Source organism: Microcaecilia unicolor, chromosome 3, assembly GCF_901765095.1.
Source record: "Microcaecilia unicolor chromosome 3, aMicUni1.1, whole genome shotgun sequence".
Lineage (NCBI taxonomy): Eukaryota > Metazoa > Chordata > Amphibia > Gymnophiona > Siphonopidae > Microcaecilia > Microcaecilia unicolor.
The window spans coordinates 303,551,785-303,578,549 of record NC_044033.1 but is presented as its reverse complement, the minus strand read 5'-3'; the positions used below and the strand labels follow the sequence as shown (position 1 = coordinate 303,578,549).

Genomic DNA, 26,765 nt, shown 5'->3' with positions numbered 1-26,765 from the left:
GCTCTCAGAACAAATCACTCCTATCTGTACCCTTCTCCACCACCACTAACTCCAGACTCCGCCCCTTCTGCCTCGCATCACCTTATGCCTGGAACAGACTTCCCGAGCCCATACGCCATGCGCCCTCCCTGACCATTTTCAAGTCCTTACTCAAAGCCCATCTCTTCTCCCTTGCTTTTGGCGCCTAACCACCTTCTCCATTCATGATACCTACACTTACTACATAGTTTGTTACCTTTAGATTGTAAGCTCTCTTGAGCAGGGACTGTCCTTCCCCATGTTTAAACTTGTACAGCGCTGCGTAACCCTGGCAGCGCTATAGAAATGCTAAGTAGTAGTAGTAGTAATACAAGGCCTGCAAAAGGCAACAAACAAACAAAAAAATATATATTTTTTTTTTAATGGGACAGCCTTGGACAGAAAGAAAATGGGCCTAGGAGGGGTAGAGTTGCAATCTAGATCCAAAATATATTCTGATGGACTGGTCTGTCCAAATTGGTTGTCGCATCTGTAGTCTTGCTCTAGACCAAGGGTGGGCAAACTGCAGTCCACCACTGAATTTTATGTGGCCCTTGAGACCATGGGTAGTATAGACAGAAAACAGCCAGCACAGTTCAATATAGTAGCAAACTGGTGAAGAACTGTGCAAGTTACAAAGATCTTATTAAACTTTAAAGTAATGACAGAAGTATACAGTAAGATTTTGCTGGTAATAACTTACCAGTCATTACAATGAGTTTTGTTGGCAGTGAATTATATGACGTCATCCATACGTGAAAATATATGTTCGCTTGTACTCGGAGGAAAAACTGTTCTCAACAGCTCTTTCAACTGTCTTCTCAGTAAACCTGGATCTATAGAGATGCTGCCCATTATCATACACAGTGCTACTGCTACCCTGATTCTTGAGATTTAGAATTTAAACAGTTGTAGCTATAGTTTCATTTTGGAAAATAGATTTTAAATTAGAGCATGACCACAATCAAGGCTCCTATTTTCAATTCTAAGGAAGTGTCAATATATAATAAAACATACATAACATAAAAGGAAGGCCTAAGGCAACATGGAAGTGCACAGTAAAACCACCTCCTCTATCCCCACTGAAGTGTTAGTCAACCCTTGTACACAGTGCTGCCACTAACATTCTTAGCAAACTTACCTGGTTGCTTCTGTCGGGGTTTTGGTAGGTTGGTTACACAGGTATGTGGGCACATGAGGATATTGCATGGGTGCAGGGCCCCCTCCAGAAAGTGCTGTTTGGTCTGCGATAAGTGAATCCCTCCTAGTGGAGTTTTTGGCAAAGTGTTGGCTGGAACTAGAGCAAGGCAGTACACGCCAACTTGGTGAATGCTGTCAATGGCCTAAAACATTAACATCAGAAAATTACTTCATTCTTAAAGCTGTATTAGCATCATTAACCTAAACACTCTTCTCCTATACTGGTTCTGATGCTGCACTGCCAACAGGATTACTACAGAAGAGCTGCCTCATTAAAAATGAGAACTCTGACTTCCATGTCACTTTCAAATTTAACTTCCATCAGAAATACAAAGAACTAAATCTGCAATCGATCCCAACCAAGACAAGTTATCAGCTCTGTATCCCATCTTAGCAATAAGTGAATTTCCCTAATGGGATGCTGCTCCTAATATCACATAATCCAAAGCATTTTAGGCCTACAAATGTCTCAGTTTCTGAACTCTTCCACAAAAACAAAAGGCAGTCTTAAGAATGGTACAGATGATGATAATAGCAAGACGTTAACAGCCTTTAACATGGAAGATGCACAACAAGATGCACCTCCTTAGATGGTGGACAAAATCAAAACCGAATCACAAGTGATTCACTGCTTCACAAATTCCTTCTCACACACACCAATTTTCACTGGACAACTTGCTAGTCATTCTGATAACACAGTGCAAGTCAGGTAACCCGTGTATGTGCCTCCCCCTTAAGGATGCCTTGCCTTCAGGGAAGAGATACTTTTTCTTAAACTGGTTACAGCAGAAATGTGAAATTAAAATAAAAAACAAAACAAAACAGGAACTATGAACAGTCCCTCAATCCCCCAGTGAAAAAAACATGAAGTAGACATGTGATAAGAACACAAAGTTAGTTACTCACCTGTATCAGGTATTCTCCGAAGGACAGCCATGTGGGTGATGTCAGTTCAACAGAGTCTGAGTGGTAACACTGCCCAAGCTTACTTCTAAAAGCCTCTGGAAGTGCCACACCATGCATACACGTCTTCCTGCCTGCTGCAGCTGCACAGCAACTCATCAATCTAATATATATGTAGCTGACAGAATTCAGCTCCTAGGAGAGGCAGGCGGGCGTATGTTAAGAATATTCATCCTGCTGTCCTTCGAGAAAGCAAGTTACTTACCTGTAGCAGGTGTTCTCCAAAGACAGCACACATATATTCTCACATGTGGGTGACATCATCCTCAGAGCCCAGTGCAGACACTGCCAGTGTCACTTTAAAACTTTGAGGCAGTACCCCTACCACTCACACATGGTACCATCCTGCCCAATGCTCAGGCATGGAACCAGCAGTATAATACAAAAGCTAAGAAGATAACTCCAAGAGGAGGCAGGAGGGATGTGGATATATACCTGCTGTCCTCAGAGAACACCTGCTACAGGTAAGTAATTTTGTTTCTCTGAGGACAAGCAGGCCTAATGTTCTCATTAGCTGCCAGGCTCACAATGTTAACAATGAACTTAGTAACTGAAGCAGCAAGTGAGCCTGGTGGAAAAAAAGAGCCAGAGGGTGAAGATGACATTCAAGTAGTAAAAAGATTTTACAGGTCTACTTTGTCAAAACCGGCTATCCCAACAGGAATGCTGCTCCAGACAGTATTGAGAAATTAAGGTGTGGAACACCACAACGTTGCTGCTTTGCACATATCATATCAATGGAGGCAGAACAAAATGGGCTACTGAAGCCACTATGGCTCTCACATTGTAAGCAGTGACACAGTCATGAAGGGTCAGGCTAGCTTGAGCAAACAACAGAAGATACAATTAGTTACTTTTCTTGTTCTTCCTAATGACAGAAAGTGACACAGGAAGCTTCAAAGGACACCTAACAGTGTTTTGGCATTGGTGTCTGCTTCCATGAACCATCTTTTAATGTGCTTTTTGTTTTTCACCCCGAGTGTCCCAGTAACAAAGAATGCTGCTACTGTTAAACATTGCCTTGTGGGAGTTCTCTGCTTGTTTTATGGAGTCCTTCATTCCTCAACCTAAGGGGCTTGTCACTCCAGACAACAAAGGCAGAAAAGAATGTTTTATTTTGTTATTCCAAGTATGATGATAGCAGCTTCTGTCTTCTGCATTCCTGTCTGTCTTTTGCACTCTTTCCACAGTTAGAACTGTCCATTTTCCTTTCTCCACTTTCCTCCTGTTTTCTTTCTTTCTCTCGCTACATCTGCCTCTGACATTTCCTTTCTTTCTTTCATCTGCCCACTCAAATTCACCCGCTCATTCTTCAGTCCTCCATCCCTTCTAGCTCTCCCATTTCTTGTGTCACTCCTTCCCTTTTGTTCTCTACTATCTTTCACCCACTCCCCATTAATACTTTTCTACTGTCTGTATTCACCATCCTCCTCTCACCTGACAACTCTCATAGCCTCTCCCACATGATTGCAACAGGCCCAGCTAGCTCCCTCCCTATGCCCTTGTAGAGCAGCATCTCCCTGACACCCTCTCTCTTCCTCCACTTGTGGCCCAGCATTTCCCTTTCCCCATCTCTTCTCCACCCCTACAGTCTATTATCTCCCTGTCCCTTCTCCCCTCCCCTCCCCACCCCCCATGGTTCAACAACTCTATGTCCCTTCTCCCTTCCTTTCCACCCTTGTGGTCCAGCAGCTCTCTGTCCCTCCCTCCCCCCTAAAAAACAAACAAACATGCAGCTTCACAGTTGAGCAGACGCAGGAAACCCAGCTTGGCTGAGGGAGACATGGCTAGGCCAACCCCAATGCCATGCTCCTTTCTGGGTTGTGTAGGTAGCAAACAGTGCTTAGCAAGCTTTCACTTCTACTGGCTCTGCAGACCGTAAGTGAAAGCCTGCTAAGCACTGTTTGCTGCTGGCAAACCAGGGAAGCATCATGGTGTTGGGTAGTCCCTTCTTCTGCAACCAGACTGGGCTTCCCACTGCCATTCTCCTCTTCCAACTGCTGCTGCCTGTCCCATGACACACTAGTTGAGAATTGCTGATCTAGAGTGAAGTTAAGACTTAATGCTAAAAAATGCATGGTCATACATTTGGGCTGCCTTAACCCAGAGGAACACCACACTATAGGAACCTTAGTCTTCAGTCCCAGTCCTCAAGGGCTAATGGGTCAAGTTTTCAGGCTATTCTTAATGAATATGTATAATGGAGATCTGCATACCTACTACCTTCATTTTATGCAGATCTCTCTCATGAATTTTGATTAGGGATATTCTAAAAACCTGACCTGTTGGTGGCCCTTGCGGACTGGGAGTGAAAAACCAAGGGTATAGGGTATGAGGTTCTGTGCACAGAGTGGGATGTGGTGGGTGACGAAACAGTCATAGAAAGTAAAGGCAATAGCTAGGAGGATGCTTGGATTCATAGGGGAAGGAATGGCCAGTAGGAAAAAGCAGATGAGAGTACCCTGTTAGCACAGATGAGCAACTGGGTAAGTCATATGCAGGGCATTTTCTGTAACTGGTGGGCCAATGCTCAAAACCTAACACCAGTGCTTGAGGTAATTAGCGCCAGATTAGCACCAATGTTAATGTGCACAGAAGGCACTAGTGCAGGAAACGTGCGTGCCAAAGATTAGTGCAAATTGCATTTAAATGTAGGCAAATGGCCGGAGGGGGGGGGGGGGGGGAGGTGTGTGTGTGTGGGGGGGGGGGGGGGGGGGAGTTGGGATTCATCAGAGGGGATTTTGTTTATATTTACAAAATGACTTGGGGGTCACATGATGCAGTAAGAGCGAGATTACGTGAGCTGGATCAGCTCCGCGGTCCCAGCCTCTCAAATACCTTTATATATCTGATTTGGGTTTGACAGAAGATTTACTGCATTTGTGAAAGCTGTGAGAGTTGCATAGACAAATTTATTTTACATTCCGGTAGTGATATGGCGGAGAAAAACCCACGGCAAGACCGTAGACAAGCCAACGCACAGGAAGAAAAGATGGCAGAACCACTGCAGACCACGTCTGCCATAGCGCAGCTATCTCAGGCAGTGGCAGCAGCACTCGGCCCATGACTGGAAACACTGCCCAGATATCCCCATGTAGAAAATTTGCTGTCGGAGACCCAGACTCGCACGGAGGAGCTACAGCAACGTGTTTTGTCCTTAGAAGACCAATCACAGGCGGGAAAATGTCGACTTGATGGCCTTAAAAGAGCAACTTTGCCACACACACTGAAAAATTGGAGGATTTAGAAAACAGATCCTGTCACTGAAATTTAAGAAATCTGGGGATCTCAGAGACATTGGCAGAGGTACACTTAATTCCTGCATTGGAGATATGGCTTGCAGCAGAGTTCCCGAGGCTGGAGGGCTCGGGTCCAGCAAGGTTGGAACAGGCATAACGTTTAGGCCCACCAGCGTCCTGAGATGCATGCCGATGACTAATTATAAAGCTGCACAACTACACCCATAAAGTGGATATTCTACAGTGATACAAGGCAAACATAGTAACATAGTAAATGACAGAAGATAAAGCGAATGCTACATACCTGTAGAAGGTATTCTCCGAGGACAGCAGGCTGATTGTTCTCACTGATGGGTGACGTCCACGGCAGCCCCTCCAATCGGAATCTTCACTAGCAAAGTCCTTTGCTAGCCCTCGCGCGCCCGAGCGCACCGCGCATGCGCGGCCGTCTTCCCGCCCGAAACCGGCTCGAGCCGGCCAGTCCAGTATGTAGCAAGACAAACTCTTAAGGGAAGACACAACTCCAAAGGGGAGGCGGGCGGGTTTGTGAGAACAATCAGCCTGCTGTCCTCGGAGAATACCTTCTACAGGTATGTAGCATTCGCTTTCTCCGAGGACAAGCAGGCTGCTTGTTCTCACTGATGGGGTATCCCTAGCCCCCAGGCTCACTCAAAACAACAACCATGGTCAATTGGGCCTCGCAACGGCGAGGACATAACAGAAATTGACCTAAAAAAATTTACCAACTAACTGAGAGTGTAGCCTGGAACAGAACAAACAGGGCCCTCGGGGGGTGGAGTTGGATCCTAAAGCCCAAACAGGTTCTGAAGAACTGACTGCCCGAACCGACTGTCGCGTCGGGTATCCTGCTGCAGGCAGTAATGGGATGTGAATGTGTGGACAGAAGCCCACGTCGCAGCTTTGCAAATTTCTTCAATGGAGGCTGACTTCAAGTGGGCTACCGACGCAGCCATGGCTCTAACATTATGAGCCGTGACATGACCCTCAAGAGCCAGCCCCGCCTGGGCGTAAGTGAAGGAAATGCAATCTGCTAGCCAATTGGAAATGGTGCGTTTCCCTACAGCCACTCCCCTCCTATTGGGATCAAAAGAAACAAACAATTGGGCGGACTGTCTGTGGGGCTGTGTCCGCTCCAGGTAGAAGGCCAATGCTCTCTTGCAGTCCAATGTGTGCAGCTGACGTTCAGCAGGGCAGGAATGAGGACGGGGAAAGAAAGTTGGCAAGACAATTGACTGGTTCAGATGGAACTCCGACACGACCTTTGGCAGGAACTTAGGGTGAGTGCGGAGGACTACTCTGTTATGATGAAATTTGGTGTAAGGGGCCTGGGCTACCAGGGCCTGAAGCTCACTGACTCTACGAGCTGAAGTAACTGCCACCAAGAAAATGACCTTCCAGGTCAAGTACTTCAGATGGCAGGAATTCAGTGGCTCAAAAGGAGGTTTCATCAGCTGGGTGAGAACGACATTGAGATCCCATGACACTGTAGGAGGCTTGACAGGGGGCTTTGACAAATGCAAACCTCTCATGAAGCGAACAACTAAAGGCTGTCCTGAGATCGGCTTACCTTCCACTTGGTAATGGTATGCACTGATTGCACTAAGATGAACCCTTACGGAGTTGGTCTTAAGACCAGACTCAGACAAGTGCAGAAGGTATTCAAGCAGGGTCTGTGTAGGACAAGAGCGAGGATCTAGGGCCTTGCTGTCACACCAGACGGCAAACCTCCTCCAATGAAAGAAGTAACTTCTCTTAGTGGAGTCTTTCCTGGAAGCAAGCAAGATACGGGAGACACCCTCTGGCAGACCCAAAGAGGCAAAATCTACGCCCTCAACATCCAGGCCGTGAGAGCCAGGGACCGGAGGTTGGGATGCAGAAGAGCCCCTTCGTCCTGCGTGATGAGGGTCGGAAACACTCCAATCTCCACGGTTCTTCGGAGGATAACTCCAGAAGAAGAGGGAACCAGATCTGACGCGGCCAAAAAGGAGCAATCAGGATCATGGTGCCTCGGTCTTGCTTGAGTTTCAACAAAGTCTTCCCCACCAGAGGAATGGGAGGATAAGCATACAGCAGGCCCTCCCCCCAATCGAGGAGGAAGGCATCCGACGCCAGTCTGCCGGTGGCCTGAAGCCTGGAACAGAACTGAGGGACTTTGTGGTTTGCTCGAGATGCGAAGAGATCCACCAAGGGGGTGCCCCACGCTTGGAAGATCTGGCGCACCACTCGGGAGCTGAGCGACCACTCGTGAGGTTGCATAATCCTGCTCAATCTGTCGGCCAGACTGTTGTTTACGCCTGCCAGATATGTGGCTTGGAGCACCATGCCGTACCGGCGAGCCCAGGTCCACATGCTGACGGCTTCCTGACACAGGGGGCGAGATCCGGTGCCCCCCTGCTTCTTTACATAGTACATGGCAACCTGGTTGTCTGTCTGAATTTGAATAATTTGGTGGGACAGCCGATCTCTGAAAGCCTTCAGAGCGTTCCAGATCGCTCGTAACTCCAGAAGATTGATCTGTAGATCGCGTTCTTGGAGGGACCAGCTTCCTTGGGTGTGAAGCCCATCGACATGAGCTCCCCATCCCAGGAGAGACGCATCCGTGGTCAGCACTTTTTGTGGCTGAGGAATTTGGAAGGGACGTCCCAGAGTCAAATTGGTCCAAATCGTCCACCAATACAGGGATTCGAGAAAACTCGTGGACAGGTGGATCACGTCCTCTAGACCGCCAGCGGCCTGATACCACTGGGAGGCTAGGGTCCATTGAGCAGATCTCATGTGAAGGCGGGCCATGGGAGTCACGTGAACTGTGGAGGCCATATGGCCCAGCAATCTCAACATCTGCCGAGCTGTGATCTGCTGGGACGCCCGCACCCGGGAGACGAGGGACAACAAGTTGTTGGCTCTCGTCTCTGGGAGATAGGCGCGAGCCGTCCGAGAATCCAGCAGAGCTCCTATGAATTCGAGGTTCTGCACTGGAAGAAGATGGGACTTTGGGTAATTTATCACAAACCCCAGTAGCTCCAGAAGGCGAATAGTCATCTGCATGGACTGCAGGGCTCCTGCCTCGGACGTGTTCTTTACCAGCCAATCGTCGAGATATGGGAACACGTGTACTCCCAGCCTGCGAAGTGCCGCTGCTACCACAGCTAGGCACTTTGTGAACACCCTGGGCGCAGAGGCGAGCCCAAAGGGTAGCACACAGTACTGGAAGTGGCGTGTGCCCAACTGAAATCGCAGATACTGTCTGTGAGCTGGCAGTATCGGGATATGTGTGTAGGCATCCTTCAAGTCCAGAGAGCATAGCCAATCGTTTTGCTGAATCATGGGGAGAAGGGTGCCCAGGGAAAGCATCCTGAACTTTTCTTTTACGAGATATTTGTTCAGGGCCCTTAGGTCTAGGATGGGACGCATCCCCCCTGTTTTCTTTTCCACAAGGAAGTACCTGGAATAGAATCCCAGCCCTTCTTGCCCGGATGGCACGGGCTCGACCGCATTGGCGCTGAGAAGGGCGGAGAGTTCCTCTGCAAGTACCCTCTTGTGCTGGAAGCTGTAAGACTGAGCTCCCGGTGGACAATTTGGAGGTTTTGAGGTCAAATTGAGGGTGTACCCCTGCCGGACTATTTGCAGAACCCACTGATCGGAGGTTATGAGAGGCCACCTTCGGTGAAAAGCTTTCAACCTCCCTCCGACCGGCAGGTCGCCCGGCACGGACACTTGGATGTCGGCTATGCTCTGCTGGAGCCAGTCAAAAGCTCGCCCCTTGCTTTTGCTGGGGCGCCACGGGGCCTTGCTGAGGCGCACGCTGCTGACGAGAGCGAGCGCGCTGGGGCTTAGCCTGGGCCGCAGGCTGTCGGGAAGGAGGATTGTACCTACGCTTGCCAGAAGAGTAGGGAACAGTCTTCCTTCCCCCGAAAAATCGTCTACCTGTAGAGGTAGAAGCTGAAGGCTGCCGGCGGGCGAATTTGTCGAATGCGGTGTCCCGCTGGTGGAGAGACTCTACCACCTGTTCGACTTTTTCGCCAAAAAATGTTGTCCGCACGGCAAGGCGAGTCCGCAATCCGCTGCTGGATTCTATTCTCCAGGTCGGCGGCACGCAGCCATGAGAGCCTGCGCATCACCACACCTTGAGCAGCGGCCCTGGACGCAACATCAAAAGTGTCATAAACTCCTCTGGCCAGGAATTTTCTGCACGCCTTCAGCTGCCTGACCACCTCCTGAAAAGGCTTGGCTTGCTCAGGGGGAAGAGCATCAACCAAGCCCGCCAACTGCCGCACATTGTTCCGCATGTGTATGCTCGTGTAGAGCTGGTAAGACTGAATCTTGGACACGAGCATAGAGGAATGGTAGGCCTTCCTCCCAAAGGAGTCTAAGGTTCTAGCGTCCTTGCCCGGGGGCGCCGAAGCATGTTCCCTAGAACTCTTAGCCTTCTTTAGGGCCAAATCCACAACTCCAGAGTCGTGAGGCAACTGAGTGCGCATCAGCTCTGGGTCCCCATGGATCCGGTACTGGGACTCGATCTTCTTGGGAATGTGGGGATTAGTTAAGGGTTTCGTCCAGTTCGCAAGCAATGTCTTTTTTAGGACATGGTGCAAGGGAACGGTGGACGCTTCCTTAGGTGGAGAAGGATAGTCCAGGAGCTCAACACATTTCAGCCCTGGGCTCGTCCTCCACAACCACCGGGAAGGGGATGGCCGTAGACATCTCCCGGACAAAGGAAGCAAAAGACAGACTCTCGGGAGGAGAAAGCTGTCTTTCAGGAGAGGGAGTGGGATCAGAAGGAAGACCCTCAGACTCCTCGTCAGAGAAATATCTAGGATCTTCCTCTTCCTCCCACGAGGCCTCACCCCTCGGTGTCAGACACAAGTTCACGAACCTGTGTCTGCAACCCTCGCCCTGCTCGACTCAGTGGAGCCACGTCCACGATGGGGGCGTCGAGAGGTAGACTCCCTCGCCCGCATCGGCGAAGCTCCCTCCGCCGACGTAGTCGGGGAGCCTTCCTGGGAGGTGGCCGCTGCCGGTACCGCACGCGGTACCGACGGTCGGGGACCTCAACCTGGGCGATGGGCCAGCCGGCGCCACGCTCGACGGTACCGGAGGCGCAAGCACCGCCGGTACCGGAGGGGTAGGGCGCAACAGCTCTCCCAGAATCTCTGGGAGAACGGCCCGGAGGCTCTCGTTTAGAGCGGCTGCAGAGAAAGGCTGTGAGGTCGATGCAGGCGTCGACGTCAGGACCTGTTCCGGGCGAAGAGGCTGTTCCGGGCTGTCCAGAGTGGAGCGCATCGACACCTCTTGGACAGAGGGTGAGTGGTCCTCTCGGTGCCGATGCCTGCTGGGTGCCGAATCCCTCGGCGACCCAGAGCTCTCGGTGCCGACGCGGGGAGGAGCCCGGTGTCGATGCTTCTTCGACTTCTTCCGAAGCATGTCACCGGAGCTCCCCGGCACCGACGAGGAGGACGTAGAATCCATCCGTCGCTTCCTCGGGGCCGAGGCCGAAGAAGGTCGGTCTCGGGGGGGCTGTACCGCAGGAGCCCTCAGGGTGGGAGGAGACCCACCCGAAGGCTCACCACCACCAGCAGGGGAATGGACAGCCCTCACCTGCACTCCTGACGATGCACCACCATCCGACGACATCAGCAGACGAGGTCCCGGTACCACCGACGTCGATGCAGCTATCCGATGTCTCGGCGCCGATGCAGAGGCCCGATGCCTCGATGCACTCGATGCAAGGGCGGCCGAGGAAGATGGTCTGGACGCTGACGACGTCGATGCACTCGAAGATCCCGGTGCCGATGCCGACGAAGAGCCCGAGAACAAAACGTTCCACTGGGCTAGTCTCGCTACCTGAGTCCGCCTTTGAAGCAGGGAACACAGACTACAGTTCTGAGGGCGGTGCTCGGCCCCCAGACACTGAAGACACGACGAGTGTCGATCAGTGAGCGAGATAACCCGGGCGCACTGGGTGCACTTCTTGAAGCCGCTGGAAGGCTTCGATGTCATGGGCAGAAAAATCACGCCGGCGAAATCAAAGTCCGAAATGACGCAAAAAGAGCACCAAAAACTTTAGAGGGAGAAAATCTCGACCGAGGCCGAAAAGAGGCCTACCCCGACGACGAAAGAAAACTTATCGGGGCCAAAGCTGGAAATACGGGGAGGATTGAAACGAAACCCGGTGGAGGGGTTCCGGAGCACTTCCCGAGTACAAGGAAAGCTTTTATGAAGAAAAAACACGTTCAACAATATGGACGCGCGAGGTCGACTCTCCGGGGCTCGACACGGCGAAAAATACGACCGTACCGAGTGCGGACAAAAGAAGACTGGCCGGCTCGAGCCGGTTTCGGGCGGGAAGACGGCCGCGCATGCGCGGTGCGCGCGGGCGCGCGAGGGCTAGCAAAGGACTTTGCTAGTGAAGATTCCGATTGGAGGGGCTGCCGTGGACGTCACCCATCAGTGAGAACAAGCAGCCTGCTTGTCCTCGGAGAAAGACCTGAACGGTCCATCCAGTCTGCCCAATAAGATAAACTCATTTTACATGGTATGTGATACTTTATATATATGCGTGGGAAAATGTGGGATACAAATGCAATAAATAAATAATAAACACAAAGGAATCCTGTTCAGAAGGAATGGTTCCGTGGAATCTTAGCGGAGATTGGGTGGCGACGCCGGTAATTGGAAACAAAATGGGAGCTGGGCAGACTTGTACGGTCTATGCCCTGATCATGACTGAATAGATAGGGATGTGCTGGAGTGTAAATTTTAAGGGGCTTCGATGTTAGCTTCAGAACTTAGTACAAGAACAGTACTGGGCAGACTTCTACGTTCTGTGCCCTGAGAAAGGCAAGGACAAATACCAGAGTTTGATTTGTCCTTGCCTTTCTCAGGGCACAGACCGTAGAAGTCTGCCCAGTACTGTTCTTGTACGAAGTTCTGAAGCTAACATCGAAGCCCCTTAAAATTTACACTCCAGCACATCCCTATCTATTCAGTCATGATCAGGGCATAGACCGTACAAGTCTGCCCAGCTCCCATTTTGTTTCCAATTACCGGCGTCGCCACCCAATCTCCGCTAAGATTCCACGGAACCATTCCTTCTGAACAGGATTCCTTTGTGTTTATTATTTATTTATTGCATTTGTATCCCACATTTTCCCACGCATGTTTGAATTCCATTACCGCTTTCATCTCCACCACCTCCCGCGGGAGGGCATTCCACATATCCACCACCCTCTCCATGAAAAAATACTTCCTGACATTAGTCCTGAGTCTGCCCCCCTTCAACCTCAATTCATGTCCTCTAGTTCTACCGCTTTCCTGTCTCCGGAAAAGGTTAGTTTGCGGATTAATACCTTTCAAATATTTGAACGTCTGTATCATATCACCTGTTTCTCCTTTCCTCCAAGGAGACTGAACTTGCAGTATGATGTCAGCCAGTGTGGATTTTCCAGGACTATTCCCCTGCTTTGTCGGAGTGACACGGTTTTATCCCTTGTGTGTTGCATTTGCGGAGAAAAAGTGCCGCTTTCTTTTTCTATATCTGGCGATCCTCAAAGTTCATCATGAGGGTTGCTGGAAAGTATTGGATACAGTGTCAAGTGCCCGGGACTTTATTAACACCATTTTCCCGTAGCCAGATGCTCCTGATTGATCCAGCTGGATACTACTGACCTTTTGGTACTATAAGCGGTAGTTCATATTAATCATGTCCATTTCTGTTTAATGTGGGATATAATAATGATGGTCACCTATTATGATTGTTGGTGGGGTTTTTGGGAGAGGGAGGGGGAAGGTTAGGAGGGTAAGAGTGGGGGTGGGTGGGATTACACGGGGCTCTGCGTGACTGTATGGGATTTTTAGGCAGTGGAGTGTTTGCACTCTCTGTGGCTGTTTGGAAGTGGGTTGCCTTTCATTGTTTATTATTTGCATTGTACTCTGTTTTCCCTTGGGGGAGGGGGGTGGCTGGGACCCTGAGGGATTGGTACCGATGGCAATGGGCTATATGTGGTTTGAAGCGAGGCTATAATTAATAGACAGTTAAAAACTGTCCCATGGAATGTTTGAGGAATAAGTTCTCCGGTGAAAAGAAAAACAATTTTAACTTTGTTAAAGCATCATAATGCAGACATTGTTGCTTACAAGAAACAAAACTCACTGAACTCGAACATTTGAAGTTGCAACAGGGGTGGATGGGGGAATTGTATTTTTCATCCTCAGATTGTAAAAAAGCAGGAGTGGCGGTTTTAGTTTGCAAAAATTTGCCATGTGCAGTGAAATTAGTATGTAAAGATAACCAGGGTAGATATATTTTGTTACGTTAGCTATGGAGGGGTGAATTTTCGTTTACTAGTGGTTTACGCTCTGAATGAATAGAACCATACGTATTTTGTAGAGCTGGCTACATTGGGAGCCCAGGATCTGTCTACCCCAATAGTCCTAGCTGGAGATCTTAACCGTGTTTTGGATTATAGGGTGGACAGAAAGGGTGGAAGGGAACCTGCAGCAGAAGACCCGTGGAGTCCTTTATATGTGCTCTACCATGGATTTGGTGGACCCTTGGCGCTTGTTGCACCCGACTGAGCGTGGTTTTTCACATTTTTGAGGGTGCACCATACCTAGTCTTGTATAGACTATATCCTGTTGTCCCAGTCTCTGTTTGCACAGGTTCAGGGGGCAGAGATTGGACCAACAGAGGTGTCTGATCATGCTTTTATTTGGCTGCAGCTGGACTTAGTGGGTAGCAGTCAGTTCCAGTCTGGTTGGCAGTTTCCTGTCTACTCACAGGATGATAGGGATTTTCAATCCTATTTATCTCAGAAATGGCAGGAGTTTTTGAGTTTTAACAAACATCAAGATGATCCTCTTTTGTTTTGGGACACCGCTAAAGTGGTTCTACGGGGTGACATAATTGCTTATATTGCCACTCGTAAGAAGTACCTGGGCTCAGGGTATTCTGCATTTAGAGAACAAACAGCATCCCACCAGAGAAGCAGAAGACTTACTACTATTAACCACTCAATCTGCATTGAATGCACTCATTCACGATCGTACACTAAGATGCTCTTTTACCGCAAACATCAATACTACCATCACGGAACTGTTCTGGTCGCTTGTTAGCACAGGTTACAAAACGCTGCCAAGGTTCACAATATATCACTAGCTTGAACTTCGCAGGCCGAGTTATTACATATCCATTAGAGATTGTGGCTCAGTTTTATAAATACTTTCGGAGTTTTTACACTGCACCGGAGGAACAAGTAGGTCTGTCGACTAAGGATTATTTAGAAGATTCAGGAATACCATTCCCTCTCGCAGTCGGAATGGGATAGCTTGCTAGCGCCATTGAAGGCCAAGGAGATACAATTATGCATTAAACAACTACGCGCTCAGAAAGTGCCGGGACCGGATGGCTTTTCACTTGACTTTTTAAAGATGTTGTCCTCTTCTTTAGTGGGACCCTTACACGCTTATTATGAGGCGTGTATTGAGCGGAGGTCATTTCCTCTGCGTGCTAATGAAGCACTAATTTCTCTTATCCCTAAACCGGGTAAACCCAGCAAAGAATGTGCCTCATATAGGCCTATATCATTATTAAATGTTGATAATAAACTGCTGGCCCGAAATTCTGGCCAATCAGTTGCCCTTAGTGTTACCTTCCTTAATTGGCGACCATCAGGTTGGATTTATTTCTAATAGACATCCAGTGGTGAACATTTGTAAGGTTTTGCTGGCTATGTCAAGGGCACAGATGGAGGGAGTGGCGGGATTGGATGCCTAGGCAGCTTTTGGTCAAGTCAATTGGTCCTATTTATTTCGTACACTACAGTACGTGGGTGTCTCTGGTTGGTTTTATCATTCTATTTTGGCGTTATACTCTGATTTGTGGGCACAAATCCTGGTAAATGGTGTGTGTACAGAGTCTTTTGGAATTGAACGTGGTATGCGTCAAGGCTGTCCGCTTTTTACTTGGAGCCTCTCTTGCGTACAATCAGGTTGGATCCAGATATCCGAGGTCTCCGATTGGGTGCATCTAAATTGAAGGTCTTGGTATACGCATACGATATGCTTCTTACGTTATCCAGCCCCTAGGACTCGCACTTCTTCAGATCTTGGCAGCCATGGATGAATTCAATTTTTTCTCTGGGCTGACCCTTAATCATTGGAAAACCTTGGCACTTCCCCTGCAGGAGTCAGTCCAGAGACCTTGGAACGGAGTTTCTCCCCAGACTTGGGCATTGGGGTCCTTAACTTACCTTGGTTTGACCATCCCATGTAATCTTGCTACTTTGTACTCTGCAAATATTCAACCCTTGCTGACCTTTACCTCACAGAAGCTTCAGTTATGGAAGCACTTTCTCCCAACTTTGAAGGGACTCACAGCTTTATACAATATGATGCTTATGCTGAAATGGCTTTACATGCTTCAGATGCTCCCTCTGCCAATTAGTCAGTCATAGTCAAGTTTTATCCTGGGCCCTGAGTATGGCAAACGTGCACGAATCCCTCTGTCGGTGGTGACGTTACCAACAAATAAGGGAGGCCTAGGTTCACTGAATCTTCATTTGTTTTCACTGGTTGGTGTGATAAGGCATATATCGGATTGGTTTCGTGGTACATTTCACTTCTTGGTGTCAAGCGAGGAGGTTCACCTGGGTGATCCCTGGCACTTTAGTTGTTGGTTGCACACATCGCCCTCTATGGGGCCCAACTGTACTTGATCTCTTTTCTATACCCCTCTTCGGATGGTTTGGCGGTGGGTTGGTAAACTGTTAGGTTTAAATGCCTCTATTTCCCCACTGCTCTCAATTTGTGGTAACGGAGATGTTCCGCCTGGTATGTTAGGTGTCACGTTTGAATGTTGAGCTCAGCACGGGATACAATATCTCTTTTATGTGGTGTCTGATGAGGGCTTGATAAGATCTTTCCAGGAGTTATGGGAAGAATATGATTTGGACGGCAATGCATTATTTCCTTATTGGCAACTGTGACACCTATGCGATGTGCTTGTCACAGGCTTCTCGTTCACTATCGGTTTGGGAAACACTAGTGGAGACATACTGGTTGGATGCCCAAAGGGTATCTTTAAAATGCTAGTATAAAGATTTACAAGATAAACTCCTTTAGCAAGATTATTCCTCTTACAGTCAATGCTGTAATGCAGACTTAGGGATGCACATGTTACGTGACTGCTTTAAACATTGTTTATTGCAACATGGCCAACTGACTAAGAACGTTTTACATGGTGAACTTCAATACTTGTTTTTATTGCAATTATATATCTCTCTACACCATGCTTTTTTGGCTGCTCTCTGGGAAGATGATGTATATCCTAAATGTGCACAACAATCAGCAACCCTGGGCCACATGTTTTGGGCATGTCCTGTTACACGAGGTTTTTGGAAAGGAGTGGCAATGTACGTCTCACAATTATGGAAATGGGTTTGGCGACCCTCCCCTCCCTTCTTATGCTTTTTGATCAATTAGCCTGCTCATGTCCAGCTTCAAAGGGTTATGTGAGTTTTGTCAAATGTTCAATATTGCTACGTAAGAAGAGTATCCTGCAACACTGGATATCATCTGATCCACTGACTCTCCAACAATGGCGATCCTTGATGATACTACAAGCATCTCCAGAACAGCGAGACTTTTCTGATCTAGACTCTGTGGCAAGTTGGAGATTTTGCTAAACGTGAGAACCCTTTTGGACCACATTCACTGGATTTAGCCTGCAGTCGACTGCTTAATTCCTAACTCTATTTTGGCCATTTCATGCAGAGCTCCAGGGAGGAAGGGGAGAGGGTGGTGGTGATGGTGGGGTTTCTTTGCCCACTGGAACATGTTAAAGTATGCTTGTACTCTTCCGTTATCTGAAGTTTGTGGTTGCAACAGTTGTTTGTTTAAAACCAATAAAGATGATGCAAAAACAAAAAAAAAAACAACTCAAAACCAAAATGATGACTTAGTTTCTTGCTGTATGCAGTTTTCTTTATTTGTTCTCTATAAAAATGTTTAAATACAAATGTAGGCAAACAGATGTAAATTAGGTCATTAGATATTTCCTCCCAATGCTCAAAGAAATCGTGCTCAAAAAACCCTTCCTAATGCTGGAAACCTATTGCCAGCTCTGTGGTCGCATTGAGGGTTTAGAAGAGAATCTCTCATTATTTTCCTTTTAAAATCTGCTAGTTTTAATTTTATTTGAAAGAGGAAAAAAGCCTGTGCAAGTCTCTGAGTGTCGGTGGTGAGGAATAAATGTGTAGGAGTTCGAGCAAAACTGAAAGTGTAAGCACACATTGGCGCCCGATTTCTGTGCTTAAATATAAGCTTTTCAAGTGGAAAAAAAATAAGAAAAGCTTATATTTAAAGGAGCAGAAGAACAGTGCTGATGTGTGCCTACACTTCAGGGTTTGCCAGGAATGTTCCTCCCCTTTGCACAGTGCACATATAATTTTAAAGCTGATAATGTTGAGCATTGGGAAGTTTTTTTTGTGCAATGGTTCCGCAGTATTTTCCAGCGCTGTTCCCTATAGTGCTGATTTAGGAAATGGTTCATGGGTGCATACAGTTATACACTCCTTAACTGGCACTTACACATGCAAGTGCGCTACACACTATTCTATAAGGGATTAAGTAAGTGCTAAAGACCGTAACTGCAACAGGTGTGTAAGCATGGGCAAAACATTAGTATGTCATCTACTTACGTGCACACCTTATAGAATACTAAGTTGGGTGCTCCAAATTTTGACAGCCATAGACCTGGTTAAGTGGGTGCACCTACATGTAGGCATGTTGATGACAACTTAACACTAGCATTCTGTCACAAAATCTTGACGCCAGGATGCCATTACAGAACTGGTGCTCAGCGCATGGCATCAAGGCACTTAATTTGATGTCGTGAAATGCCAAGTTACAGAATTGCCCCCAAGGTCTTTATCTGCTGTCATTTTAATATGTTTCTACGTTTCGAAAGACTAGCATTAAAGTGAAGTAAAGGGGCATAAATCAGTGAACTTGAGAGAGTGGCACAGGTATTCCACCATGCATCAGATGTCTATGCAGTCAGACTGGATACTAGCATAGCCACAAACTTAAGTACGAGTACACCAGACACTTACTAAAAGTTAAACAGTAAGTCATTTCAGTTCCCTGTTTTCAAACTTTCAAGATCAGGGCAGGAAGCAACACTTCAGCACACAGCCATGTACAGCATTATATACACTGACAGCACTCCAAATTAGCAATACTATTACCTGTAGCACTCGGCTCATCCACTGAAAGGAGTCCTCTTCAGAGGCATCTGGTCGCTGCTCAGCCACCACCACAATCCTCTCATCATAAAACACCGTAACCGAAAACACTGCAATCCTGAAGGAGAGAGGAAGGAGGCTGACAGTGGAACTCTTCAGCACATGCACCAAGTAAACCCTCCCGCCGAACTCCCTAATGCTCAATGCTATGAGCGGCCTATATTTGCTCCCATTAGCACTGAGCATTAGGGTGCTGTTCTTCTGCACTGCTCCGGTGGTATTTTTACAATGCTATTCAGAACAGTGCCGGAGTTTTGATGATTGGGGCCTTAATGCCCAAATAGGCTGGTATTTGTGCAACAACTCCAGTAACATTGATGTGGAAATACTCTTAATATACTTAAATATAAGCACCAGAATCTTAAACTGTATGCAATACACAGTAGACAGCCAGTGCAGTTGTATAATCCCGAGTAATATACTCCATTTTCCTACACTTTGACATCAACCTTGCTGCTGAATTCTGTTTCAGCTGCAACAAATTTAGTAAGTGCCCTGGCAGCTCCAAATACACACAGTTACAATAGCCAAAAATCAGAACTGTCAACTGCACTAGCAGCCTAAAATCTTGTGGCACCAAACATGCTTTCAGCCTCCACACTGGCTGAAGCATAATGAACATTTGCTTCACTATATTCCTCCTGCAGGTCCATTCTAAGAAGGGAGTCTATCAGAACTCCCCAAACACTGTACTCTTGACACCACTATAATCTCCACTCAATAATAACATAAGAATAGCCATATTGGGTCAGACCAATAGTCCACCTAGCCCAGGTTCTTGCCTCCAATAGTGGCCAATCCAGGTCACAAGTACCTGGCAGAAACCCAATTAGTAGCAACATTCCATGCTACCAATCCCTGGGCAAACAGTGACTTCCCCCATGTCCATCTCAATAACAGACTATGGATTTTCTCTCCAGGAACTTGCCCAAATCTTTTTTAAATCCAAACATGTTAACCGCAGTTTCCACATCCTCCAGCAATGAGTTCCAGTGCTTAACTATTCTTTGAGTGAAAAAAATATTTCCTCCTATTTGTTTTAAAAGTATTTCCATGTAATTTCATCAAGTGTCCCCTGGTCTTTGCACTTTTTGAAAGAGTGAAAAATCAATTCACTTTTATCCTGTTCTATACCACTCTGGATTTATGAACCTCAATCATATCCCCCCCCCTCCCCTGGTCTCTTTTCCAAGCTGAAGAATCCTATCCTCATATGGAGGAGTTCCATGCTCTTATTTTGGTCGCTCTCCTTTGAACCTTTTCTTATTCCGCTATATCTTTGAGATATTGCGACCAGAAATGAACGCAATACTCAAGGTGAGGTCGCACCATAGAGCGATACAGAGGCATAATAATACTCTTGGTCTTATTTTTCACCCTTTCCTAATAATTCCTAGCATCCCGTTTGATTTTTTGGCTGCCACTGCACAGTGGGCAGAAGATTTCAGTGTATTGTCTACAATGACACCTAGATCTTTTTCTTGAGTGCTGACTCCTAAGGTGGACCCTAACATCAGGTAACTATGATTTGGATTATTCTTCCCAATGTGCATTAATTTGTGTTTGTCTACATTAAATTTTGTCTGTCATTTGGATGCCCAGTGTTCCAGATTCCTAAGGTCTTCCTGCAGTTTTTCACAATCCACATGTGTTTTGACAACTCAATTTAGCTGTAACTGAGCAAGAGAATAGAGATCACAGCTATGTAAGAACATAGCGTTCATATTAATCACTTGAATCATTCTCAGCCAGCCACCTAACCACCTACAGCAACTTAACACATCACAGCTGTCACACCCCTTCCACATATTTGAACAGGGTGAAAAGTATCATATCAGCATAAATTCAAAATGCTAGACCACAGCTACTCAACAGCAGATACAAAAGGGTAGCAAGTATGTGTTAAAAAAAAGTTGAAAAAGCATGGCACCCTGCAGAACCTTCCCCCCTTCATTGGGGATATGTCTGGAAACATTCAAACCTATTCACACTTTATAACCTCAGCCCATCAAAAATGAAGCAAACTAACACTATCAACCCTTCTCAACCCCAAATCCCTTAACCTCACTCACAAAACCAAATGACATAGCACATAAAAACACAGCCCATCTTCCTAAACTCCATCCTTTCAACCATACATCCACCACTGAAGCAAGCAGCATCTTTGGTAAGCGTCCAGACCAGAATCCATTTGAGTGCACTCAAATTATTATTACTCTCTAGAAAACCATGTAACTGATCCTGCATCATCTAGCTGCTCTATTAACTTGCCCAATACCAGCAAGTTTGAATTTGGCTAATAATTACCTAAAATTGTCCCTTCTAATGCTGGTTTCTACAACAAAGGACTTACGCTTGCAGTTTTCAAAGTCCTAGGAAATACTCCTTCCTCAAGGAAAGGCTTAACTAGATCCCTCAAGAACTTTCCAAATACTTTCCCAATCAAATTAACACGCAGGATAAACATCCACCGTGCAAATCAAAGAGTTAATTTTCCTTAACAACTCCATAACCCACTCTGGTCTAACACAGAAAACTGTTCCCATAACCCTTATGAATTCCTCCTCCCCACCATCCTGCTTCTCTTCTTGCCGCTCTAATCCCTCCATCTTTGAGGCAAAGTCCATCCTCCAGTATGAAAGACAACTCCTCCCTCCCGATTGCCCCTTCCCACTACCACCACAAAGCACTCAGGTGAGATTAATTTCTCTGAAAGACATTGCTTCATAGTATCATAGTAGATGACGGCAGAAAAAGACCTGCACAGTCCATCCAGTCTGCCCAACAAGATAACTCATATGTGCTACTTTTTGTGTAGACCTTACCTTGATTTGTATCTGTCTTCTTCAGGGCACAGACCGTATAAGTCTGCGCAACACTAGCCCCGCCTCCCAACCACCAGCCCCTTGATTTGTATCTGTCTTTTTCAGGGCACAGACTGTAGAAGTCTGCCCAGCACTAACCCCGCCTCTGCCATCCAATCTCCACTAAGCTCCTGAGGCTCCATTCCTTCCGAACAGGATTCCTTTATGTTATTCCCACGCATTTTGAATTCCGTTACCGTTTTCATCTCCACCATCTCCCGCGGGAGGGCATTCCAAGCATCCAGCACTCTCTCCGTGATAAAATACTTCCTGACATTTTCTTGAGTCTGCTCCCCTTCAATCTCATTTCATGTCCTCTAGTTCTACCGCCTTCCCATCTCCGGAAAAGGTTTGTTTGCGGATTAATACCTTTCAAATATTTGAACGTCTGTATCATATCACCCCTGTTTCTCCTTTCCTCTTCACTGCACCCACTTGCTCATGACAGATCACCAGAGAGAACGGATATACCTCCTTAACCTCTATTTCTACACCAGCTCCTTTCCATTACTTACTGTATAATGTTTATTGTTAAGTGAATTAGACTATTGCAATGTTTCGTATGCAGGTCTACTGACGAAATATAAAAAAACAACTTCAACGGAATTCAAACATGCGCGGATAAACAATAAAGGAATCCTGTTCCGAGGGAATGGATCCTCAGAAACTTAGCTGAGATTGGGCGGCAGAGCCGGTGGTGGGAGGGGGGGCTGGTTGGGAGGGGGGGATTGTGCTGGGCAGACTTATACGGTCTGTGCCAGAGCCGGTGGTTGGAAGGCAGGGATAGTGCTGAGCAGACTTATACGGTCTGTGCCCTGAAAATGACAGATACAAATCAAGGTAAGGTATACACAAAAAGTAGCACATATGAGTTTATCTTGTTGGGCAGACTGGATGGACCGTGCAGGTCTTTTTCTGCCATCATCTACTATGTTACTATGTAAGTCATCCAAAATGCTGCAGCCAAATTAGTTCTGGGTAGGAAGAGAGTGTGTCCTTTGGGAGCCAATGTAGCTTACACAACAATCAATGAGAGATGTTTGTTTAAATTACTGTTTTTAATCGTCGTGTTAAATGCTCAGAATTTGTTAAATTTAAAAAATAGAATCAAATCATATGTGTACCTAAGCAGTCATTAAGATCATCGTCACAAGGTAGCCTTTTGACATACCAGGTATAGAAGACTAAAGAAAGTAGCCTGGAGATCGAGAGCCTTTAGTGTTGTGGACCCAAACACTGGAATAAGCTAATGCCTGAACTAAGAAAGGAAATTAATTTGATGGTATTTTTTTTTAATAAGTTGACAACCCTTCTCTTCTTCACCAACTGATGTTTTAATGTACAGCTATGATTTGGATGTTGCCTGGATTATAAGATTTAAATCCTTGATTGTCTTAGGAATACAAGATCTATTTATGTAAAGACTAGTAAAAAAGGCCTGTTTCTTAATGAAATGGGCGCTAGCAATGTAATGAGTTCCTGCCTTTAATGTTTCCACAGTTGTATTCTGAATATAATTGTTGTTTACATGTGTAAGATTTCTTTATATACAGTAGTTTTTGTGTAAACTGTGTTACAATGTGGTAAAAGTTTTCCTTGTTCAGGCCCTTCAATCAGTTTAACAATCACATCAGAAGAGCTCCTTACTCGTGAGAATGCAACATACAGTTGCCCATGTGAGAGACTGAGAGTGACAGTATGTTTTACAGACAGTGTAAGAAAGATACAGAGTGATTGTCTGTGTGTGTGTGTGACAAAGTGATTAAATGTTTGTCTTCCCTTCCGTTCTGTGCACTTGCCTCCACTGATGTTCGTACCTCCCTGTATATGATTGTTTGTTAGAGATTCAATCCACTCCACTTCCCTCCTCCAAGTTCCGCTCTGATTGGTTCTTTGTTCCTGTGATGTCACGTTTGTTTGCTTGGCAACTATGCAGCGTTCCGTTTCCTCGACGTGAGGGCGGGGACAGTGAGAGCGAATGAAATGCTGAACTACAGATTTACGAACCCTACACTGCCACAGTGCCACAGAGTCAGCTTCAGAGGTGCTTTTTATTATATAGGATCTTCATATTCCTTCTTGACCTTGTTATCTTTATTTTTATGCTGTAAACTATTCTGAATGAACAAGTCCACTCTCATCCACTCTCTCATTACCTCTCGCCTTGACTACTGCAACCTACTCCTCACTGGCCTCCCACTTAGCCGTCTATCCCTCCTTCAATCCGTTCAGAACTCTAATGCACGTCTTATCTTCTGTCTGGACTGATATGCTCATATCACCCCTCAAGTCACTTCACTGGCTTCCGATCAGGTACCGCATACAGTTCAAGCTTCTCCTACTAACCTACAAATGCACTCAATCTGCAGCCCCTCATTACCTCTCTACCCTTATCTCCCCTTACGCTCCTACCCGAAACCTCCGCTCACAGGACAAATCCCTCCTCTCTGTACCTTTCTCCACCACCGCCAATTCCAGGCTCCACCCTTTTTTGCCTCGCCTCTCCCTATGCGTGGAATAAACTTCCTGAGCCCATACGCCAAGCCCCCTCCCTGCCCATCTTCAAATCCTTGCTCAAAGCCCACCTCTTCAATGTCGCCTTCGGCACCTAACCATACCTCTATTCAGGAAATCTAGACTGCCCCAATTTGATTGTCTGCTCCTTTGAGCAGGGACTGCCCTTCTTTGTTAAACTGTACAGCGCTGCGCAACCCTAGTAGCGCTTTAGAAATGTTAAGTAGTAGTAGTAGTAAAATGTTACATAAAACTTGTTAAATAGATCATTAACTTTTTCCTCCCTGAAGGCATAAGAAATCCATGGAATCCAGTGTATTGATTCCCCTTGATCCCTTCACCCTATCTCCAACTTCATCACATAATGGTCATACAACCATATCCAACAAAGTAACCAATGCTACAACACTAGCTGCTCAAGCACTCCCTCAGAATAAGGATATTGAGACTTCACCACCTCCATATCCAGAGTTATCTGAGGGAACCCCTACCCTCTTTTAACCCCCTGCTTCACCTTAACATTAAGAACTAACAAGAAACAAAACCTGACAACAGACCAGTCACACCTTACATTGTACCCCCTTCCCCCAGAATGAGTCATGTAAATGGGAAGACAAAATAAATAAAATGCTAAATCCAAAGTATGATCCTTCTCATGAGCAGCAGCTGAAGATAGTCCAACGAGCTCATCCCTAATTTACAAAAAAAAAAAAGGAATGGGACGTCGCCTGACCCATATGAAGATTAAAATCGCCGACAAGAGTCTCATTATAAAATAGCTCTTAATTCACTAATCATTCCACGAACAACCCTATATCTTTCATGATCTGCCCTAGGGCAATATACACCACACAGATATCCCAATCCATATTATACACATACAACCCTTCTGAATGGGTGAACAGGCTGGATGACTCCAACTGCAAATCCACCCCAACTTTAACAAGCACCAACCCGACCCAATTCTTTTAACTGGTGGTATACAAGACAGCCCGGAGTACATAACCGATTCAGTACTACCCTATCAGAATACAACCACCATTATACATCCTTTTCACCAAAATCAAATCCACAATGGCTGGAGCCTTATTCCATACTCAACACTCATTCACAAAATACCATATATACTCGTTTATAAGTCGATCTTGTGTAAGTCAAGGGCAGTTTTAGGAATAAAAATGGCCAAAAATGTTGTGACCTGTGTATAAGTCGAGGCTGGGTCTCACATTGCTCCCCTCTCTCCCCCCCCCCTCCACTTTCAGGTCCAACATTGCTCCCTTTCTCATTCCTTCTTTCTCCGGCATCTTCCTGCCTTTCCCAAACCTACCCTCCTTCCCACAGCCCACAGATTTCAACAGGGTCAGAACAGACAAAGCCAGAAGGATCAGCTAAATCATCAGATTTCAGTATGTGAGGATTATAGATTTATCCCTCACTGATAAGTCTTTCACTTAAGCTTTGGCAAGTTCACTAAAGCAAAATTATTTTCACAAATCACTCGCCCTTCTTATCCAAAGAAAATGTTTTATTCATAAATCAGTATTTCTCATCACCCACACACGATCCTGTTTTTCTTTTATTTAAAAAAAACAAACCCCAAAACAATCAGAATTACACTCACCATCTCTTTCAAACTTCCTCTTTCAGCCTATTGCTTGAGCCATCAGCCAATCAAATTGCTTTTAGCTGTAGCCGTTTCCATGTCACCTAATAATTATGCACACTTTCCTGCAAGAATGCCCTTCTCTCAGTATATGTGATCAAAACTTTAAAATCTGTAAATGTTCTCGGTAGTTGAAACAATCATTACTATTTATGTTTGCACTTGCAAACCTCCCTCCAAATATCTTCTTTTTAATTTGAACACTGTTGTATCCTCTCAAACAACTTCAGCATAGCCAGAGTCTGTTCATGAAGCTAGCTATAGCAAGAGTGCTAAGAAATGGATAAGAATGACTTAGATAAGACTAAAACTTGTGCATTGATGGTATTTTGAAGTCAAAATTTCTCAACTTATAGACGAGCTTTAATTAGACCTTTCATACTTCCCTGCCTCACTACCGTTGATATATGCCATATGCAAAAAGATTCCCAGCAGATATAGCTTAAAATAATGTTTCAGCATTATTATGCATTATCAAGACTGCAACACAGAAATATTATGCTTCTGTTGAAAGAACCATGGTCAGGAAGAGTAATTTTTGCCTTTTTTTTTGGCAGATATCCTAAGATTCAAAAAAAACTTTTTCTCAAGAGTAAATTTTCCTGGATTGGTGTTATAGGGACTAATTTATCAGGTCTTTTAGTCACTCTACCTAGCCTTACAATTCCTCAAGTTTAACCATTCAAAGATACTGATGGCACAGAAAGAAAGGGAAACTCTGTCCTGACCTTGGATTTCACTAGAAGCCATTAAGTGGGGATACCAAAAAGTCCACAGTCACCTACCTTCCTCTGTAGACAGTTTTTGTATACTCCACAGCCAGTGCAGTTGCCACAATGTCATCAGCATTATGTCTGCGACCACTGACCGTCAACAGCCCATCCATTTTTCCAACCACAAACACTAAGCTGCCCTGAAATAGAAATACAGTATTTTACAGAACCATGAATGGGAGTTTAATTTAAGTTTTATGCAAAATCTT

At 46.0% G+C, this 26,765-nt stretch overlaps 1 protein-coding gene across 3 annotated transcripts in view; it reads right to left on the bottom strand.

Annotated features, from left to right (window-relative positions):
• Nucleotides 1-26,765, bottom strand: part of DIP2B (disco interacting protein 2 homolog B) — a 596,277-nt gene that overhangs the window by 127,978 nt on the left and 441,534 nt on the right. For all 3 annotated transcript variants that reach the window (XM_030198260.1, XM_030198261.1, XM_030198262.1), the window contains 3 exons: nucleotides 26,569-26,696; nucleotides 18,686-18,800; nucleotides 1,160-1,361 (listed from right to left, as the gene is read on the bottom strand). In XM_030198260.1, coding sequence (XP_030054120.1) covers nucleotides 1,160-1,361; nucleotides 18,686-18,800; nucleotides 26,569-26,696 — 445 coding nt within the window. The remainder of the gene's footprint in view (nucleotides 1-1,159; nucleotides 1,362-18,685; nucleotides 18,801-26,568; nucleotides 26,697-26,765) is intronic.